The 23040-nt window shown below is 44.3% G+C and overlaps 1 protein-coding gene across 8 annotated transcripts in view; it reads left to right on the plus strand.

Annotated features, from left to right (window-relative positions):
- The window catches only part of LOC118329332 (transcription factor COE3), a 67229-nt gene that overhangs the window by 42100 nt on the left and 2089 nt on the right, over positions 1 to 23040 (plus strand). For 2 of the 8 annotated variants that reach the window (XM_035663460.1, XM_035663463.1), the window contains exons 9-15: positions 4130 to 4263; positions 4422 to 4548; positions 15161 to 15249; positions 20220 to 20285; positions 20500 to 20671; positions 21096 to 21281; positions 21707 to 21874. In XM_035663460.1, coding sequence (XP_035519353.1) covers positions 4130 to 4263; positions 4422 to 4548; positions 15161 to 15249; positions 20220 to 20285; positions 20500 to 20671; positions 21096 to 21281; positions 21707 to 21874 — 942 coding nt within the window. The remainder of the gene's footprint in view (positions 1 to 4129; positions 4264 to 4421; positions 4549 to 15160; positions 15250 to 20219; positions 20286 to 20499; positions 20672 to 21095; positions 21282 to 21706; positions 21875 to 23040) is intronic. The other 6 variants (XM_035663465.1, XM_035663467.1, XM_035663461.1 and 3 more) reach the window with 3 other exon arrangements.

The raw sequence follows: 23040 nt of genomic DNA on the forward strand, positions 1-23040 counted from the left end.
TGTGTAAGTGTGTGTATGTGTGTGGAGAGGGTGGGGTGGGGGGGGGCTGCCTATGAGAAAAACAGAACTTACTGTTTTTCTTCCAACTGATTCCATATGATAGACTGATTGCCTGCTCAGCCAAATAAGAGAAAAGAAGGACCACCAAACCATGGGAAATCCAAAAAGTAAAATGCACTAAACATAACCTTATGACCCTCGTGGCCTCCACTCGCAGATGGGAGCACATGCAGCTGAAAGATTGAAAGAAGAAGAAGAGAAAAAAAAGGAGAGAACTGACTTGGGCCAATTGTGCAAATTGCTTATCTTCAGATTTCAAGAGCCAATTATGGCTGGGCAAACAGTTTATATACACCACTGACTAAAACAAGCTTCTCTACACATTAATGGGCATTAATGGTTCTATCACCAAAAGCAAATGTAATGTTTAATACAACAACGACTAATAAAAAAAAGAAAAAAAAGACTAGACAATTAATATATCTCAGTGCTCTCTAGTCCTAGTGGGGGAAAAAGCTAATCTATTTGTTTTTGTCTTTATTAATGACTCCTCTACTGGAGAACAAAATCAAATAATTAAAGTCCTGCCCGGAGCACCAAAGTCATTATGTTCGCTGACGTTCTGTTTGTGTGTTTCACGTTTATGACACGATAGGTGTGGATCGCCTAGCAACCAGTTTCTTAATGAGGGGAGCAATTAAAGAGGTTGAGCCCTCGCCTCCATGTTCCCCCGCTCCCATGGGACCCCATGTGTTGTGTGTGCGTGTGTCTATGCATGTGTGCGTGCTTGTGTTCTTTACAGGTTACCCCAACCCATCCTTTTCTTCCTCTCTTCACCACACTCTTCAAAGCAGCAGAGTGACGCCCCGTAAAGCAAGAAAAGAAGCTATTGTCAACCGCCCAGTTGAACATGTCTTTGTCTAATAACTTTAATACACCTTCCCTCTGCTTAACAGTGTGCGCGCTCACAAGTTGAGATTTTTTTTTTTCCTCCCTCCGCGGCTCAGCTCCATAACAAACTAATTTAACATGCATCAACAACGATCACACGCTTTGTTTGAGTCACCTTTAACAAACAGAGATGTGACACGTGAGAAAAGGAAACCTGGTCATAAAATGTAATTCCAGCCATGTCCTCCATAGTGCTCTGACAACTAGCAGGCAGACAGACAGCATGCTTTAAATTAGCAACACATTCTTCCTCATGAGTTCACTGGGCGAGAAGCCTCAGATATGTGGCTGGCTGACTGACTGTGTGGCTGAAACAGAGAGGCATCATCCTTCCCATCAGCTCACACTGCACTTGTACCGACTGCCTCACATTGATCAAGAGGTGCTGCCCCCTATTGGCGCAGACACGGGATAGCCTTGTGGGTGACAGACTGAATCACACCATGTGACATTTTTGTTCACTTGTGTGTACTGTCACACAACAAGCATATTATGCATTCAGACACGAATGTCGCTTTGTGGCTGCCTGTCACTCAAACATGTATAGATTCAGCCTCAAAAGTGCATAAACATGCTCACAAATAGCCGAGTCTTTCACCCCCCACACATACAGACACACACGAACAGCAGAGCACCGACACACACAGACTCTGTCTCTCTCTTTCTCTCTCACACACACGTTCCTTAGCTCAGTTCCACCATTATAGAGCCCCAGACAATATAGGAGACTCAGCATAGAGCCTGCAGCGCCTGCCTCATTTGCATGCCAAGTGGCTGTAATGCTGTTAGGGTTTATGCAATAAAGACAAGTGAATCCAGACTGCTGGGCCTAAGAGGAAGAAAGAGAGTGAGAAAAGGAAGGGGGGAAAAGGATAGGAGGAAAGGAGAAAGAGAAGGAGAGAGTATGAGAGAGAGAGAGGTTAAGAGTGAGAGAGAGGCAGAGGGAGCGAGAGAGAGAGTCAAAGGGAACAGATGGCCCAGGGAGAGGTAAAAGGTATAATCCCATCAGCTGCACTATCAACCGACCATCTGGACATCCCACAGCACAATTACAACACATTTCAGCAGGCAGAACAAAGGACGGCTTCGCGGGGCCACATCAGACCTGTTTGAGTGTCACAATACTAGAGCTGGGACCTCCTCTGCTCAGATCTCGGATCAGTTTTGACGTCCTCTACGGCTAACCCTCGGTGGAGAGGAAAAAGATTAGGACGGATCACAGATCGGCTGCCTGGGGTCATTTTCACAGCAAAGTGGATCTTGAAATAAATTTAAGCACACAAACAAAATCAATAGGGTAACAATTCAGGACAACCCACCCCCCCCCAAAAAAAAACCAAACAAGCCATGACATATGAATTCAAATCGAGTGATTCTCCTCTACTGTAAACCAAAGTTTGCAAAGACTTAGTGATGCAACACGCAGACGGCAGGCCGGCTCTTTGCATCCTCATCCGTCCACTCCTCATGATGCCTATCATCTGCTGAGGGGGCATTGTGCGTGTCTGTCATCAGATCGCCTGCGCTGACTGTGTAATCCACTTCGCCACGGTCCCCATTCAGCACATGCTCCCCTCTCTGTCTGTGCATTGAGACATATGCAAATTTTTAGGCAGAAGGGTGGACGGCTTAGGGCCTCAGTCGCTGCCTCTCCATGGGTCCTTCTGTGTGTGGGAGGGGGCACTGGGATTTCCGAGGTGGTGCGTCTGTGTTTGTGTGCGTGTGTGCGTGATTGTGTATGCCTGTCGTAGGTTTCAGGCTGCAGCTGCCCCCCAGCAGCCACCGTCACCATCAGGCCCTCTTCTTGCCTCCTCCTCCTTCCTGCCCGCTCCTCCCCCCTCTCTCTCATCCCCAAAGTCAATTTGTTTACAGTAATTTTGAAGGGTGAATTATTTGCTGTAATCGTCCGCACTGATGAAGGTCAGGCCCTTAGAGGGGGCCCAGCATGCCCATAGAGGGTTGGTCCTCTTTCAGACGCTCCGCTTCGCAATTAAGGAAAGCAAATGTCACTCCTCCAGGCCTCACAAATGAAAATCTGTACGAGGTGATTAGCATGAAGTCAACAGCGCCTGTTAAAGTCAGATTCCCTGTAGTACCAATGTGTGTGTGTGCACTTTATGGGCAGGGAGAGAGAGCAAACATGACCTGAACAGACCCAACAGCAAGGCAAACAAAGGGAGATGTCTTGTCTGAGGTGATCCATACAACAATGGCCGACTGTGATTTACTTACTGGATGGAAAGGATAATAGAGGTTTAGAACTGAGCCTGTAAAGAAAAAAGGAACTTGGTGAAATAGTTGCTCACATTTTGAGTAGGAAAAACATGCACAATTCATAGTGTATTAAAAGATATTGATGGAAATAGATTAAATTTGATATTGCTATTTTATGGCTAGCTGTCATGCTATTTCTGTTGTAAACACGGTGTTGTGCTGAACACCATATTAAGGTAATGCATCAAATGACAGTGAATGTGAGGCACCAGATCACTCAAATTAGATTATAATAACAACCCAGACTGTTGATGAATGGCAGAGCTACGTAGCAGAAGTCATGCCAGATGAAAAGCATTGTAATAAACAATATGAAATGGATTGAATCGATCACAAAAAGAAAGAAAAAAACTCAATCTGAATAATTCATGAGTGCATTTCACGTTATGAAACCTGAAACTACACTCAGTGTGCCTGCTCTGTACTACATATGCAGAACAAAGGTAATGAAATAACATGAACCAGCAAAGCTTTAGCTTGTCATTTCCACTTTAACAGCCTGTATTCTTGACTCATTTAAGATGTGTTCAACTTTGAAATTTTACTGTACATGCGGGTGCATGCTTAATCAATTCTGATAGCTACATTTGCCCTGACACATAATTTGCTCCATCAAATCATTTTCCTGGCGAGCCCGGCGTTTAGCCTTTGTGAAGTGGACCATTTGAAGGGTCTGCTTAACTACACCACTCCAGCGCGCTGATAAATGATTTTGATTCTCATGCCTTAAAGGACAAATCCATCATTTTTTTTCCAGGGGCAATTTCCATGATATGTCTTTGTGAGAGAGACATGGAGGGCTGAGCGTAGAGGTGATGCAGTAATGTGTCTTTGTGGAAAGAGACATGGGCCCGAATGTTGAAGCTTAGGTGCTGAATTTGCTCTTCTCTTTGTCTTGGATAAGCAGCCACCCCGTGCATCAAGGCTATCAGCCCCAGTGAGGGATGGACCACTGGAGGTGCCACTGTCATCATCATAGGGGACAACTTCTTTGATGGCCTACAAGTCGTGTTCGGCACCATGCTCGTATGGAGTGAGGTATGATCTCTCTTATAGATTTGACTAAAATTCAGTTTAACTATTAGAAATTCAGCTACTTTTATTTTGAAAAATCTACTCAAAACTTTCTAGCCAGTAGTATTAACAGCACAGATTCTTTGCAGATGGCTCATTATTTATTTTCCTCTGTAATCCAGCTGATAACTCCTCACGCCATCCGCGTCCAGACTCCACCTCGGCACATCCCCGGTGTTGTGGAAGTCACGCTGTCCTACAAGTCCAAGCAGTTCTGCAAAGGTGCCCCTGGGAGATTTGTCTATACTGGTGAGTCAAAACCTTCTCTTCCTCACTCCCTCCCTTTCTCCAGGCTTCTCCTGTGCCCCCCTCCCTCTCCTCCTTCTGTCTGGATGGAGCCCTCAGCCCCAAGTCCAGGCGCTAGTAATGAACTAACCAGGGCCCTGCTTGCTGAATGTTAAAATGTGTGAGATCTGCACTGCTAGCGAAAAGGCTTTTTTTTCGTTGAGGGGCACCTACAAGTGCAACTTGATCCCCCTCTGACCTGCCATCATACAAGGGCGCTGCCAAGCTCTGTTAAACTCAAGCTGTCAGGATAACTCATTCTGCCAATTCTCTTTATCTGCCTTGTTGTGAGACAGATAATGCTTTCTGCTAATTTGCTGATTTTGTAAGGCAAAATGTGGTTTCATTTTTTTATGAATCAGATTAGAAACGCAATATCCAGGTTAAGTGCATGAGTGCGTCTGAAGTTATTCTCATGTGTGTTCCATATGAATTCATTGGAGAGAAAGTGTGCAAAGAGACGAGAGAGGTGTGTATGTGAGAGAGAAAAGGGTGTGCGTGTCACACTATAAGTAAGGGATCTGATTATCTTGGCTAACAGAAGGAAGTGGTGGTCTTATCTGTCATCATTGGCGAGGAGACAGAGGTTGTGGGGGTCAGAGCCTGTCTGACCTGGAAGCCTCTGTCTGTTCTAACTCTGATGGGCAGAGTGAAACAGGGGCACGTCAAAGCACTCTCACTTCCCCCAGCACCCCCAGGCCTCCAGCACAGCCCTGGCCTTGAGCACAGCAGAATTGCAAAGTGGGGCCTGGACCCCCCCTCCTCCCCTCCCCTCCGAAACCCCCATCCAGACCCCTCCATCCTGGGGCAGCTGTTTCTCATCAAGTCCCCCCCTCTCTCTCGCTCCCCAAACCACCACCACTACCACCCCCAGCCATCCGTCCCCTTCTCCTCCAACCGTGCAGTCTGGCCCAGCTCTCCTGCATTTAACCTCCCTAGCAGGAGCGGAGCAGAGGCCAACAAGGCACCAGGATAATGAAACAGGAGTGTAGTGTGGCTGCGTAAGTGTATGTGTGTCTGTTTGTGTGAGAGTGTGAGAGCAAGCGAGAGGGAGGAAATGTGTGTGCGCCAGTGTGTGTCTGTGTGTACATGTGTTACTGCACAGCCCTGAGAAGGTGTATAAGTTAAGACATTAATGGCTTCTATAGCACCCTGGTGAAAGTGCCAGGTCCCTTAAGAACAGACCCCATTAGTCACAGAGGCTAAGCGGATTGGGATGATTACCATCAGGTTTTACTGGGGAAACGTGTCCCCTTCTCTCTATCTTTGTTGATTTCTCTCCCCCCATTCTTCCTCTCTGTCTTCCCTGGGTTCTTACTCACTTCCAGTTAGTATAAAGATACAATTACCCCTGGAGGCAATGGTGGTACAATTGATTAGTGCGCTGAATTAAAAGAGAAAGTCACCAATAGACAGGTCCGGCTCCTCTGCTCTGCTATTCCCTATGTGGCTCACCCTGATTGTACAAGGGTTGACGCTTGAGAGAATGAACCCGTTAAAGAGAGCAGAATGCATAACGCTAGAATGAGGTATCACTGACTCCATATGTACAGTAATTGCTAGGTGAAAGGATGTTAGCTACTTCTCTGAGACATTAAAAAGCGAATGGGCTGATGCATCGAGTGCAAGAGAGTGGATCATGTATTTAAGAGTGAAACAGCTCATTTCAAACCATAGCTTTTCTTTCTGTATTACAGCACTTGAAAAAATGGTACTACACGAGGAAATAGGTTTGAAATGACCTGGAGTTACAATAGCAAATTGCATGACCTGAAAAGGGCATGTAGTGACACAGTGCTGTCTGAAAGGCACAAAATGTTCGGTTGTCATTTTGGAGAGCAACATGTGCATATCAAAGGTCCAGTTATCAAAGCATATGGCTTCAAACATGACTTGAGAGCACGGCTTGAGAGGAGTGCCTTTTTTTTTCATGTTGACTCTTCTTGCACCACCACCCTAATTGTGGAGATTTAACTCGCTCAATTTAAGAAATTATCACAAATTACCAAGAGTCAACACAGAGGAGACTGCAGCCAATTCGAACAGCAGAGGGACACGTCCTCACTCGGGTTAGTACCCTGGAACTGCTCCAAAACTCACAATCCATTTTCAGAAAGAGAGCACCCTGTAGTGTATGTCAAATAATCCTGTTGGCATTGACTATTGAATGTTTAAAACACTAATGAGACAAACAGACATACTATATAAAACTTTAGTAGGCTGTAGTTTACAGACTGCTTCGAGGAGCTTTTATCTGTACTTTAATTGGCACATTTTTAAAGGAATGACATGCTGGCTATTTCTACTATTTTACAGTCTATACCTTTTACCTTCTAACAAAATGTGTCCCTTAGAGCTTACAAGCTTGTCCTCTGTCTAATCCATGTATTGGTTATCCATTGGTCCAACTGTCAGCAAGGTTGTAGAAAATCAAAAGGAGAGAGTCCTGGCTGTGCCTGAGGTCAATACTTTATTATACTTTCCATTTTATTAAGTACTGCAAACAGTACATTCTGGTTTGATCAGATATTTCTTGAACAAAAAGTCTCAATTTTCAGCCTCATTTGCAGCATCTTAACCTTCTTACTGCATAGTTACAGCACTGTATGAAAGAGTAAATCATAAATAAAAACTTTGACCGTACAATTTATCCAATTTAAGCTCCTAATTGCATCAGAGCTTTTGGTTTTCTATCTTGGCCAAGTTTCCACGAGAGCTCCCCTCCAGGGGCAACGATGCAGGCCCTTGGTAATATGGTTCTGCAAGCAGTCCTAACACACTCAGCCACTATTTATCCTAATCAGTGACATCCACATAACCAGGATTGCTTAAAATGAACCCCTTCCGCGCCCCAGAAAACGCACATTTACCGGGACCCCATTTGTCATGGGTAAATTGAGGGTCAGTAAACTTCGCCTGTATCCTCCAGTGGGGATCCAGGACATGCATCATAACGTTAGGAGAGAATGATTGGCGAAGGCGAGCTGTCACACATTTGTCAGGGGGAAGGGAACATTATTTGCTAATTTCCCAAGCTGGGCACTGACAGGGTGCTTCGTCTTCAGACCTTTGGTGACCAGCATGGCTTCTCAGCTATTAGTACAAGTCAAGTGTTTTTTTCTTTTTTTTTCCTCACTGTAAAGCGGCAGTAATAAGAGCCATTCGTTCGACCTCACAAGATCGCAGCACACTGGGTGAAGGATTTTGGATGGAGTAGATGCCCCCATACAGTGAGCTGCTCTTGCCAGGCCTTAGTTGAGGCCAGACAGCCTTGAGGGCTGATGGATCACAAAGTTTCCTCGTCAAGGTGACGCTATCGACTCCACTGCACCAAAATCTGACAAAATGGGTATGAGGCAGTCATTCATCAACATAAGGACAAAGGGGTCATGTGTGCTTCACTCAATACTGGTGGAGATCAAGAAATGTCAGCCCTGTAAGGGATGGAAAAGGAAGATGTTCATAGTGCCGAAGTAAGGGTCTGTTTTTAGTTGAGATTCAACAACAATTTCTTACTTTATGAAAAAAAAAAAAAAAACTCTTTACATGCATGTGCAATAGATGTCCACCCAAACTAGTGCAGTGCAGCGAGTCAGACATATAAATAGTGATATCCAGTTGTCCAATCCAAAATTAAACTCACTTCCTGTTCCACTCTTAGAAAGAGGAACAGAATGTTATGTAGTTGCCGACCCTCCTCTCACAAGGAATTTAAATAAGCAAACACAGACGTCTTTATCAGACCACATGAGTGCTTGTGAATTGGGCCTATCCTTACGTCTCCTCCCCACCCTGCCGTCACTTTGAAGTCCCAGACTCAGAAGCTGATCAGATGGAGAGCTTCCTTTTCATTTCCTGTCCTGCAGGGTTGGGCTTGGAACTCCGTTGGTTGTTGGTCAGTGGTGGGGTGTGGCCTACAGCAAAGATATGCTATAATCAAAGGCATTCAAGGCGGTATGTAAACAGATCAGCTTTAGAGGAGGACACACCAAATACCTCATATAAGCATTGTATATTTAAAATCCCCAAATTTACTACACACGGCATGTCAGATTTGGGAACAATTTTTAATTTTTCCGCTGATTTAAAAAAAAATAAAAACCACCCTGCAGTATGAGCTGCTGCAAGTAAGGATGAAATAGGCATTTATAAATGTCATTGCCACAGTCAAGTGGGTTGTAACCAGTTGGCACAACAGTTTTAGCATGTGTCAAAGCATGTTATCCAGTAGCCATATCCCCATACCTGCCTGTCTCATTACAACTCTGGTATTTAGCACCAGCTCCACAGGAGTGGAGCAGACACTCGTTGCCAAGTTAGATGGGCCTGGTTTGAAGGCCTTGTGAGCTTGTGTGGAGCGCGACAAGGTTCCACGGAGGAAGGTCCTTGTGTCCAATTAGAGGGCTGACGTGACACGTGCTTGCACTCCCCCACTGTCAGGCAGCTTGTCAGGTAGGCTTTGAGAAGCACACTGTGGCATTATTCCACAGCGTGTTATCAGCAAGTGACCTGTGAAATCCAGCTCCGGGAAATTGATTGAAATAAGTACTTGCAGTTGAGCATGTATTTTCCCCCCATTACATCTCTCTGTGAAATGTATTGTGGGTATCTTTCAAGAGAAAAATGAAAGTATGGGTGTGTGTTTTTTCTCGCAGTAAGGATGGTATTCATTGATTTAATTTTAATTGGGCCCACTTTTTGTCTCACAGTATCGTTGTGAGGTCTGTTTTGTAATGGCTCTTAAAATGGATTGTCCTCACTAAGTCACAGCATCAGTCCTCTGCCACAGGAAAGATAGACGGAGGAGGCAGGGAGGGGGGCTCTTGATAGACGAGGATCTCTCCCCCTCCTCCTCCTTTTTCTACCTCCTCTTCTTGCCCCATTTTCAGTATGATCCACACCCAACGGGCTTTAAAAGAACTCCACCACCCCCTCCCTCTCCTTCCACTGCCGCATTTTGATTGAAATTCATCGGCAAGTTTATTGAGAAATGAATGAGGGAGGCAGCACGGTATTGACTTTGAGAGGAAAACACAACTCATCTTGAATGAGGGGGAAAACGCGGCCGTAATTTAGCCGTCATCGATCTGTGCCCCGTCCATGTATTGATCTTCATTTTACAATATTAATTTGCGCTTGCAATCAGCTGTGAAGGGAACCCATTTGATTTCTGTTGGCCGGTAATGTGTGAAAGTCCACCGACGTCCTTAGAGAAGTGGCACACATACTTTAGATGTCATCTAAGAGGATTGAACAGGTGTCTTTGGCCCTTTCTAATAATACGACCGATATGAAGGGAGTCTGAAATTATGGATGTGCAATCTGTAACATTGCTCCCTTTTAACCGTGTTAATTACATTTTATCTGTTGCAGGAGCAATATCTGCTGGAGACTGTAACTGTCTAGGTTTTTTCATCTGTATTGGCTCAAAGTTCATGAAATTTCAATGAACATTGATCTGTCTCCATTGATTTATCCTAACTGCAGATCTTTGAAATTTTAATTTCCTGTTCATCTTGAGACTGCTGGAGATGGAATCACTCAGTGATAACTGGCTGCAGTGGATGGAGATGATATGGTCAGTGTTAAAACAGATGAGGTTTGCTTTGCGTGGGTTTGCTGTGAAAATTCCAATTTGACTTGGTTTGGTTTTTTGAGGATGGTCTCTACATCTGCATGCATGTTTTCTATTCTCTCAACACTGGAACATATCTATATTGTGGAGCAGCAGCATGACCTCTGAATATCTTACCCTCTTTGTATGCACAGAATTCAATTTTAACTCCTCACAGTAACACTGAGAAGATATTCACTCGTTCTCGGGAAGACTCTGCTGAACATCGGCGAGACGAGGTCATTATGTGTGTTGATGCTGTTCTGAACTGCATCCATCTAACAGACTGCAGGTGCCTAGAAGGCTTCAGTTAGACTGTTTGACAAGTCACAAATGCAATAACACTTGAATGAACTTCTGCCTGTGCTGTTTATCTGTCTCCCCCTTTCCAACTCCCACTCCACCTCTAATTTGTGTTAAGGGGAAAGAAAAAAATAACTGCTCAATGGTGTAGGAGGAGTGGAGATAAGCTCGAAGCAGTTAAGTATAATTAGCGAAAGTAATAGCTGGCAAATGGCAACAAGGCTAGGTTTTTATCTCCTGGAAAGATAGAGTTATCGTAATAAGCTGTAATGGCTGGCAGGAATGCTAGTACTCTGTGCAAGCTTCCATTCAGGCTCATATACTTAACAAGGAACAATTTCCCTTAAATTTACTGCTTTGCTCAAACATTTCCCTATGTTTATACCCCGATACTGTAAGTCAATACATGTGTTCAATCCACTTCCATATAGACCGAGGGCACACAGTGGTGTATTGCCATGTAAGCACTTCTGGCTGCCAACGTCGGCCATGTTACACTGTTCCTGTAGAGCGGTTACTCGTGTCCTATTTCTAGAGAACATGGAGAAGGAGCAGCAGACCACACTCAGATGCCATGTACATGCCATCCACTCTACATTTTAAGTAAAGTGGCTAGCTGGGGCGGCTAAAGGACCTCTCAGAGAAAATGTGTTTGTAGCATGAAAGGACGGGCAGATTAAGGCGTCAGATCAAAATAAGATTGGGAAGTGCACATTCCAGGCAGAGGAATTCCACTGAAGCCCTGCCATGCGCACTTGTGCGCATGCGCGATATTCAAAATTGGAAGTGATATGGTCACAGCTGCACACCGAGTCATGCATTCCATTTCTTCATATTCTGAAACATGATCATTCACTCTCCAGAGTGAGAAAATGACTAAAATATTCTTAAAATTTTCTTCCAAACCGCCTTGAAGAAGTGGGTCTCTTTTCTTGTTGAAATCAGTTACTACGGTATGTTCCTTTTACTCAAACATGGCAATAATTCTTTTAGTTATAGGCTGTTAAATGTGATATTTGCTGTCACTTTGCTGTCTCATTACTTTTGTTACATTTTAATCATCTCTGAAATCAAACCATGGAAACAAATCTATGACCAATTATGTCTCTGTGTATGTACCATAAGCAGGGGAACAGATATAAGTGTTGTAATTGAACAAAAAACGCAACCTGTCTAAATCTAAACAGAAAATGAGAGAAAATGAAAATTCTATTAGTCCATAATGTTCCCTCGCCCCCCTTCCCATGTGCTCTTCATCTCTCCTGCAAAGTATTCAAATGCAAGCCCTGCCTTACCTCCCCGTGTCTCTTTTTCTCTAATTATCCATGAGGTCAGTAAGCAAAATGGGGAAGAAGCCAGGAGATCAATACAAATTATCCCTGAGCAAACCAGTGCTGACAGTTTGAATTGCAGCATATGTTTACCCAAAATCAGGCAATTTATCTTAATATCAGGCGAGTAATGCAGCAGGGGTGAGAGGTCACACAATCTCTCCACCTCATAATTACCCGCCTCTAAAACAGGAAAGTGGTATTGATTGGCCGCGAGCCGGGAAGCGGGCGTGACTGGAACGTGCCAGCGACCCCCAGTTCCCCCCCTCTCCACCCACCCCTATCATACCTCCCCCCACAGTTCCCCCCCACCTTCCTCAGCCCCTCCTCCCCTCGGCTAGACTCCCCACCCAGTGCAGGATTTATGGGATCTGTGTGGAGGGTTTCATGTTTCCTTGCAGCGACTGAGAGCCCTTACAGGAGGGGTAAAAGGGGGGGGACACGCTCCTTCCACACCCTCAACCCCCCTCTTTTACCATATTGTGTTAGAAGGACGAGGAGGGCCAAACTAATTTTGGCATGCATGGAGTCATGCAAGGGCATCGCAGAGCTAGATTTGCCTGTTATATCTTTAGAAGAGTATAAACTTTACGACAGAGTGTGAAGTTGGAACATAATGATGTGCCAAGGATTAAAAAAGACATAGGGTGAAGAGGTGGGAGTGAAAGAGGGGGGTAATGCTGCTGTCAATGTGTGTGGTGTAAGAAAAAGTAAGAAGAGTAGTCCCAATGATTCTTGTAAAAGCTCAGTAGATGAAAGGAAATCTTTGCTTGCAAGAAAAAATGTGCAGAGCAATGCGATGAATACACACATAACACATTTATTCTCCAGATTCAATATAAGTGCTCAGTATATATCATCAGCAGCTCTTACAGGATTATTGACATTGTCTGTGTCTGTCTGCACCAGTGTACATGCTATGACTACAAAACTGTCAACTCATCAACTGACAGCACCGTTTAGCGCTAATGCAAGTCTCCATCAGCTGTCAAAAGCATTTGCATGAAATCAATAGCAGATGGCGGTCTGTGTCACCAATTTCATTACGCCGGGGTTGTTACAAAGATCATCTCCATGATAGATGAGATGGCGACATGTCGACATGCGGAGATCATGCCTGACGCTTGGACTGCAACTGCAGAAAATTGAGCCATGTGTTAAACCGAGACTGAGAAAAGTTTAATGTATTTTTAGTTCAATTGCTTCCTATCTAGGCATTTGATACTGTATATAAACTGTAAAGAACGCTGATAAAATTCAGTTTAAACTGTTCTTTAAGGGTACAGGATACCCTACCCTCCAAACCACATTCATCACAATTCTTAGGTCTGCATTTACAGTAGGGCATCATTATCATTGGAAAGGCACATCAAACAGAACACCTCTCCCAACCTAGGTCTCGTCCTGTACTGTACGTCTCTCCGGCTGTGTTCCCAGCATGCCTGGCGGGTTGTGTAGGCCCCAGCTGAGGCAGAGGACAGGAGAGCGTGATGTATCACCCTGAGAGAGCCCACTGACAGCCTCTGATGATGGATGGCCTGATTATGGAGTGCTTTTTACACATACACAATTTACATCACACTGAGCAGCGGGGTCTGGCAGGGCTGCCGTGCACATACACTCTCTCAGCCGGGCACGTGCACTCACACACACACACATATGCATGCTTGTGTGTGTGTACACATGTACGGGACTGCCAGAGTGCATAGATAAGAAAGGGGGTGGAAATAACAAAAGAAAGGGGGCAAATTCCTTGCTACAGCCTTGTCATGTACGATCAATATGGCAGATCAATCCTTTATTAAGGAGAAGATGGCGTTCCCCCACATTCCGAAGCAGACCTTTGTCGTTTCGAGACACATGATGACATGTCAAATCACATTTCCAGCAGTGTATGTTGTCGTGGCGTGGGGTTTATTCAGGTGTGCCTGGCCTGTATGGCTGAATACCACTGTATTTGTGAGCTAGATCCTTGCTATCGATTAGCACCCTGCATTGTCCATGCTTGAACACATAATTGCTCCATTTGATCACGGTCGAGCTGACAATTACTGTATTCAGGTTTTGGCAGAAGTGGTGCATGTGTTAGTACACGACTACTGTATGTATGCGTGAGTAGGTTTCAGTATGTGTGTGTGTGTGTGTGTGTGTGGGTGTCCATAGGTTGTGTGTGAGCATGCTTGAATGTGTGTTTAGATGAAAGGGAACAAAAGAAAGAGTGAGAAACATAAATGTTCGTTTTCCTGCCGTGACTTCCCTGGCTTGTGCTACAGTGGCCCTGCCTTGCCTCTGTATTTGTGTGTGGGGGGGCGTTCGCTTGCTTTCACATTCTCTGGTGTTCAGCAGGTTCAGCGAGCTGTGCGGTGTTAATGCTGAAATTACATGCTGAGTAATGAGTGATGGGCCAAATTACAGGCTGAACAATGAATAGAGGCAGGCAGCTCTTATTAGTCTCCATAGAAAGCCATTGATTTATGAAGCGCCTTGCTCGGCGGAGTTACTCTCCTGAAAATGATATCTACATTGAGAAGTGATGTTCTCTATTAAGTCGTTCCTTCCCCCTTTACACTGCTCTCCTCCTTTCCTCCCCTCCTCCCCTCCTTCTCTCCTCTGCCCTCCCTCCCTCGCCTTGTCCTGCCTATGAGTGTACACATGATTGTTTAGAATCAGGCGGAGCTGTAAGGAAGCCTTCAATTACCCATTAGGACTGTCAGACATAAAACGCCCTGCTCTCACCAAAGTCTGGGTTATGATTCATTTACTTTGTGCCTCTGATTCATCGCCCAATATGCCTCATGCCCCAGATTACTATTTGAGGGGTGGGAGAGATTAATGGCTCCATGGGATCTGCTGCTGTATTTCACGGGCCCAGTGTTGCAGTACAGTTGGTGCAGAAGGGTGAAATGACAGCAACTTACACTAGATCAATGTGTGGACAGCCTTTCACAGATTATTAAAGCTCTGTTAGATTAAAAGACCCCCGCTATGTAGTTTGCTGTAGTCAATATTCTCAAGCAGATAAAAAGGGGGAGGGTCCCTCTGAAGGATTCTCAGACTGATGTAGGTCATCAAGGCTGTTAATGGAATAACACTTGGTGACACAAGTGTCAGAGGAGCCCGTGTCATTTTCCATTGCTCACCCCCTGGAGTCGGTGATGTTTCATAAAACAGCGTCTCACCCCTGAGGTTTCTTTGAAATTAGGCATTCTGAAATGACTTTTGTACTGTAAATTCCAACAAATTTCTCAATTAGTTTCTTCCTGTCTCTGGCAAAATTAGCAGAGAAAAAAATTGTTTTAATTTTTGTCTTCCCTTCCTTTTCTTTCAGCCCTGAATGAGCCAACCATCGACTATGGTTTCCAGAGGCTGCAGAAGGTCATCCCCAGACACCCCGGCGATCCTGAGAGGTTACCAAAGGTCAGTACAGTGTCTCTACAGCTTTGAAAAACCCGGAACAGCAATGAGACGGAGCTGTCTGGGTTATAATGCCTTAATACTCTGAATGTGACAAATAAACAAAACAACATTACCATCAACGCTGAGCACTGTGACCCCAAACCGTGACAGCTTTGCTTCACATATGTGGCTTACCCACTAACCAGCGTGGTAATGGTATTGGTTTTGTGTGTGGAGAGAGGCGTAAACTCTCTGTGTGGTAAAATAGCTCAATCAGGCGTTTTCCTCTCCAGTAGTCTGTGGAGATGGTAATCTGGTCAGAAACGACGTCTGCACCCTCATTACCCCACTCATGTTTTCCTTTCATTTTCTGCAGCTCGATTTGGTTTAATCTTTTGTTTACAGAACCCTGTGCCGTAAACCCCCTAGTCTTACTGCAGCTAATAGACAAAGACTGCATGTTATTATGCTTTGGCTTTCTTATTGTTTTCTTTTGAACCTGGGGTGAAGGAGTTGAAAGCCACATCAGTTTTAGACACACTGGTGTGGCACATGAATAGGTGCACACGTTATTTTTTTCCACCTCCCCTGCAGAAACTCTTTGATTCTTTTACTCTTTTCATTCCCTTTGATTCTTCTACTCTTTCCATTTCCTATTGATAAAATCTATCTGTGTGTTTTCACTAATTGCTACCCTGCTAGTAACAATTTTGGTGACTGACGTTCCAGATGTGTCAAGTGTAATAATATGACTGATTAGTACATTCAAAACCCCTTGGCATGCAGTAAAGTGGTGGCCACCTCAGAGTTTTAATAATACTGTAAAACCTTTAAAGACCTTATCTATTAAATCCCAGCATGCAACACAGCAATATCATTAACGTCCAACGGACAATTTAATAAAGAACAGACTGTGTGGTAGCTATAGATGTTTGACCAAGGCAATGTGAAGAAATGGAACATCACAGCTAGTCCCTGGTTCAGTATATGAAGTGTTTCAATTAGACTCAGTCCCTGTGGAGACAGGAAACAACACCTAGACATGAAATGTTACTCTAATTTCAACTGTAAACGTAGACCAAAAGGTAAAGTACACTTATCTTTAATATCCACATGGCTTTCTCTATCTCCGCAGGCATCACTGGTCAATATAGCTACACTGTTACAATTTTAAAAAGTCACAGTGTCTTTGCAAAATCCACATCGTTTGAACAAAGAGAGCAACAATGTTAAACACAGCTTTATTACAGAGAAACCTTGCTTCTTTCCTTGAATACAAAGTGTTGTTGGTTGTGAGACAGATTTTGACACTGAACCCAAGATTAGTTTCCTGGGTGAGCGTATACTTAATATAGCACGGTCTCCCAGCCTTTGCATGAAACAATCACAGAGTGAGATGAAACCCTGCACTTCCAATAAACAACATAAATATTTGATTTGCTCTCTAATGGACCCAAATATGGGGTTCAGGGGGCATGTAAATGATCCCACCAAGTGATTCGTCATTGTTAAGCTTGCCATCTGAGGGTCAGCTCTCGGGGTCAAAAGCACATTCCCAATAAAACAGCCCGCGGCAGGCTGAGGCTGGCATGTACATTTGGAATGAGAACAGAAACAGCATATAGAAAACAGCCATTACAGGGTGCAGGTGAGGTAGGGAGACTCTATAAAAAGAAGATAAAGCTGGAGGACGCGCGGTGTGCATTAGCAGAAAGGCAAATCGACACCAAGCCCACTCACCGCCTCTACCCCCCCCCCCCCCCCCCCCCCCCCCATGCTCACCCTCCAGTTGATAATATTACTGCGCTATATTGATTTCCACCAGCCTTCTCCCTGGGACCAGTAAGACACGTGGTAATTGTAAGGAGACAGAAAGCCAATATGGGAGTGCTCATGGATAGCAAGGGATGCACGCTAATATTGTTGCTACACAGAGAAAAAAGGGGGGGAAGCTGCCTCTGATTGAAGTTTACCTCGTAATTCTAAGACAACATCGTAGATGACAGTCTGACCCTGTGGGAGGAGTGGAGATATAAAAATTCAATGCAAAGTCCAGGGTGAATATGAAAGTAATAAGTGTGAGCAGTCAAGTGATGAGAAAGGAGATTGGTTTGCGGGCATCGCGTTAAGTGAAGAGAGACTTTGGAATTCACCCTCCTTTTTAAGATCTTGTTATAAAACAATTTTCTATTCATAATATAAAAAAGACAATTTATAATACCATTTTGTGCCCTCTGGCAGTAATGGACAAATAGACTGGATATCACATTATATCACACTCAATTTCTCTCTTCTGTAACAAATTAGATTCATTATGAAATTAAAAGTGGAAACTCAATATTGTTTTATTATTAAGCTGATTGCTTTGGATTCTTTTCTTTCCTCCCAAAATGAGCATAAGCCCATTCTTTTCCAATTCTTTGTGTAATCCACAAGGAGAAAATATTACAAATGTGTTCATGTCAAGCAATTACCCATGTATTTAAATGAATCTCTCTTCCTGTGCTCTTTGAAGTACCTTCATCTAATGGCCCTATGCTTCTAAATGCATTCATTACCTCAGGCTAGAGCTAACAGAGTAATTGCCTTACAGTTTTATAATGGCATTAGCACTCCAAGCTACATAACCTAGGCCCTCTTTTATTAACTGTGATAATATAAATACAACATCCATGTTAATCTAGTGCTTGAAGAATCACATTCAGGCTGATTTAGACCACATTTCCTTATTGTTAGATATTTTTTATAACACATCATTTGTTATGGCTTCCTCTCATTTTTTTCCCGGCAATAACGGAAAACAGCTTCTAAATCTTGGGTGATCTGTCATCTGAGCAGCCCCATTTAAACAGTTGTTGAACACGGGACCTTTATGCAAAGCAAGGCAAACAATAGCAGAAATCTGTCACGCATTTGTCACAGAACAACAGAAATCATTTGAGGCCTTTAATTGTTTCAATTTAACATGGTGTGTTCTGATATGTCTCCATGACAAGAAAGCCAATTACACTTATGCTGGAGTAGTATTGAGATTTACATGGAAATGCCCTCAGAACACTATTCCGTGTTAATCGTATTCACAGCGTGAGCTGATACGCATGAAAGCGTCTCGTCAGAAGAAAACAAACTTCTTCCTTGATTGGGTGCAGCACTTCTCATCATCCTCGGATATGACTAGGTTGCCACTTAAGCATAGCCTTGCGAGTCAGCTTGGTTAGTTAAGACACCACGCGGTAAACGACAGATTAAGGATGAGAGGCAATATCGTTTTCTCTCCTCCTTTTTCCAAGCTGTCCTTATGTCACTGCTGCAAAGTACCATATGGACAAGGAGGGAGAGGACGTTTTACAGAGAATGAAACATGGCTTGTGAACGCGACAGTCTTAATTGCTTTAATTGTTGTTTAAAATTGAGAGCCATGTAGGAGATCTTGAAATATGATAGAATAGATTATTGGTAATTATTAACTGCAGACAAAAAGAAAGAAAACCACTTTATCTCACTCAGCAAGAGAGAGAGAAATCTGTTCTGCCTGATGAGAACACATCAAGACAGCTGGTCCTCTCATTTAGTCTACCTGCCTCACGACAACCATAATTCTTTATTTGTATGCAAACTAGATGCATGCAACGTTGAGCATACACACCAATTTCAGAGGTAAATGCCCATTCTAAGAGCCACCCATCCGGTAACTTGGGGTGGATTAAGCGATATGTTTCTATAAGAGAGCATGGCATACGCTGGAAGTGGCTTCTACAGTGATTCATCTTGATAAATCAAGGACTGTGGTAGATATGCTCCTCAGGATGAAAGGGCCCATACACACACTCCGTACACACTACATACACTGTGCCTTGGAAATGCAGGCCAAGTCTTGGAGGCCGCTGTTTGAAGGCGCGAAGGCTGTGTTTACATTCATTTACGGCAGCTGCCGTCTTAATCCCACACTGCTATTGCCAAGTGATGGAACACTTCAGACAAATTACCGAGGCCCGCAAAAGAAAACACAGCGAATGTGGGAAGAAAACAAGCACCATCTGAGATGTTTCTGGTGACAGATTTGCATTGCTTTTAACCAGGGTTCTAACAGCACAGTCGACAAATCTCTGCTCTACAGCAGGTGACAACAAGCGAGCATTTTAAAAACACACGCAACAGCCATGTCTGCAACTTGCCTTTGTCAGATTAAATGCACTCTAAAAGAAGAAGAGGGTTTTCATAGAGCATATTGCCTTCTGTATTATAGAAAACAAAGAGAGCAGTCTGGTTGCTTGAGAGGGATTTAATTGTAAGTGCTGAATTCAAAGAGCAGATAAAGACACACAAATGGGCCAAACCCCACCTTGCTGAAAGCCCGAAACAGAGTGGGGGGAACAGGATCCGGGGCCAACTCATTTTCAGTGTTAAGAGCCAAAGCAACACAGCTAATCCGCATTGTCAAGCGGGGGCAAGCATGCAGACATGGATAAGACCACATCCTGAGCATCCGTGTCCCCAAGGCACAAGCACCCAGCTCTTGCTGGATGGGAAGTCATTTGTGAAGTCCTTTGCAACAGCCAGTCAAAGAGGTTAATTGAAAAATTCCTTAATGTCATTACAACAGAACTAGATTAACCCAGAGCTAATTCACTTTATTGTTCTGAAGAGAGGGGACTCGGCACTGAACTCCAGAGCAAACGTGGAGCCCAGAATCAGGGGTGAGGTGTTGTTTTTAAAGGACTATGCCAGTTTAATTAAGATAGGGAACATTATTCACTGCTCTGCATGGTTGGAAGGAGCAAAGTGGTAGCGCTGTATAAATGCAGCACTGGTGCCTCTTAAATCAGGGTGGCTTTTATTTAGCGGTTGAATATGTAAACATTTCTAAAAGCTCTCCGCGACCCTGCTGTGTAATGTTGTTTTGGATATTGTTTGTTACTGTACGGACCACTGGGGTCTAAAACATAATCTGCTTGGGTCTTAACATTTACTCTTCCTGTTTTCCTCATCAGGAGGTGTTACTGAAGAGGGCGGCTGATCTCGTTGAAGCCCTGTATGGAATGCCCCACAACAATCAGGTCTGTATCCACACAGCTGCCTGTGCCTCGGCTAAATAAGAAACCATTGAAAATTTACTGATAGTATCACCAAAGGGTATTTTCACCACTATATCTGGAACAATGTAGGGTACCATGCGTTAACCATATAGCCATGAACTATGCATCAAAGCAAAAGCACAGCTATAAAAAAAAACATAAATAACAAAACCTTTGCCTTCTCTGCGCTTCTCAGGAGATCATTCTGAAGAGGGCAGCTGACATCGCCGAGGCCCTGTACAGCGTTCCCCGCAACCACAACCAGATCCCCTCTCTCGCTAACACAGCCTCCCACGGCATGATGGGAGTCAACTCCTTCAGCAGCCAGCTAGCAGTCAATGTGTCTGAGTCACAAGGGAATGACCAAGGTATGTGATTCACGATATGGCTCCATAAGTCAGTGGTTCTCAAAAGTGGGGTCCAGGGACCCGCCGGGGGTCCTTGAGGGGATTCCAGGGGGTTTTGTAGCAAAATGAAAAATAGTTAAATTTCACTATTTTTTTCACTCATTTAAATGAGATAATGGATAGAAAATTACGTTATTGAACGCCACATTCACTGCCCCCATCCTCACCTACAGTATAGGCAGTTAAAGGGGCTAATTAAGAGCCAAATTTGTTTCTTATTAAACTGGCATCTGCAGTATGTGCTGATATAAAAATGTTTGATTGCAGCAGTAAATTTCTATTATCATTTAGTGTAATCAGTGAACATTTCCCTGGTAAATACTGCACAGACAGAAAAAAAGAAATGAATGAATTTCCCTTTCCTTCTCCCACCCATGTTATTCAGTGGGCTACAGCCGGAACACCAGCAGCGTGTCCCCCCGGGGCTACATCTCCAGCAGCACCCCGCAGCAGTCGAGCTACAACACCGTCAGCAACAGCATGAATGGCTACGGCAATGCCGGTATGAACCTGGGAGTGCCAAGCTCCCCTGGGTTCCTCAACGGATCCTCTGCCAACTCCCCATATGGAAGTGAGTAGCTTGCCACTATCGCACGCTGTAGTAGCACTAAGCTGCTGCTGATTTAATTCCAGCTCCCACATTCGTTTTCACTTCTATGAATCACTTCTGACAGGGTTATAACATTATTGATGGTGATAATATATTACTATTCATTCACGGGGGCTTGTTTAGTTTTAGTACTTCGGAGAACACACATGTAGCTCAGAGGAGAAGAAATATTCATTTTTATGTGTATTTCACCATATGCCACCTGTATTTGTTCAACCGGACAAGATGTTGATGGTAGGGGCCCGTGAGTACTGATCGTGTATCCCCCCTGGCAGTAATACTATCCTAGCCTTACCTTAACTGCCCTCTCCCTCTCCACAACTACTCACAGCACGTTCTCACTCTCTCCCTCCTTCCTTCCTTTTCCCTCCCTATCGTCTCTGCAGTTAAACAAAAGAGCGCCTTCGCCCCTGTGGTCCGACCCCAGGCCTCCCCACCCCCCTCCTGCACCAGCGCCAACGGCAACGGACTGCAAGGTGAGCCCCCCTCACCCCCTCATCCCTTCCCCACGGACTACTGGTCAGATACCGCTGCTCAGGCCTCTGTCCGGTTTGGTGAGGGATTAATCATTACAAATATATGCATTTTGACAGGCCAATTTACACCTTTCAGTTTACACTCAAACACTCCACACAGAGCATATCTTTACACACACATGCAAGTGCTTTATAGGACTGCCATCTCACGTCTGTGCAAACATAAATGCACACATACATCCTTGTTGCCCTTTCATACAAATGATCCCCTCTGATGTCGCAGGAAAAGACCTTCCCAGAATTGTTTTAGTAATTATGTTTATTAGGTTTTGTGCATGTGTCATGACCAACATGATTGCTTTGAAAACAAGCTTAGTCGTAGTGTGTGCCCCAAGATTAATAACATTGGGCTTAATGAAGTGGGAAATTAAAGTTCATCTTGCTACACGTTCATACTTATTAATACATGTTGTGCAGAAATTAATGAGCAATGCCTTGCCATCATCTGCGCTGGCAAACTTAAAAGCATTTCAACCATGACTCTACAAATATACTCAGAGCAATATAATAATATATCATCCCAGCACTTCACTAGTCGCCTAATTGTTAAAACGTGTGAAAATACTGAATATATAAACTCTCAGGGTGAGGTACAGTTGCTAATGATATCCTAAGCAGATGGTCTTGGTAAAATAACGGAAGCTACCTTTGATCTTGCCTAATCTCTCTTAGATAATGACGCAGAGGCACGACTTGGGGAATGTGCAAATGTAGAACTAATGCGCTGTACAGTGTCGAGTCGAGGGATAAAGGGATGAGGGGAAGGAGAGGAAGCGATAGAAGGAATCTGAGGGGAGTCTGAGGAGTGTCTAGTACTGTAGCATTGTGGCATTGTGGGAAGTGACCGTGTTGTTGCTCTGCCGTCACCACGGCCGCATCTCCTGGGAGTCTGGGCCACTGTTTGCCATTACCCCAACGCCAGGAGAAATATCACACATAGCAAGAGTGGCATGCTGGGGGCTGAAATGTCAGAGCAGGAGGGAGGTTTTCAAACTCTCCCCGTTAGGAGGACGTGGTGCAGCAGCAGGCTGGCGGACACGGCAAACACTCACAGGCACATACGCAAACAGGCACATTAAGGCATACATTCAAGCACTTGTGCAGTGTCAGATGGCTAGACTCACACATGCACACACACACACACACACACACACACACATACATGCACCAGCACACATGCATAC

The sequence above is a fragment of the Morone saxatilis genome, unplaced genomic scaffold (assembly GCF_004916995.1).
Source record: "Morone saxatilis isolate NCDOM2014 unplaced genomic scaffold, NCSU_SB_2.0 Contig19, whole genome shotgun sequence".
Taxonomy (NCBI): Eukaryota; Metazoa; Chordata; class Actinopteri; family Moronidae; genus Morone; species Morone saxatilis.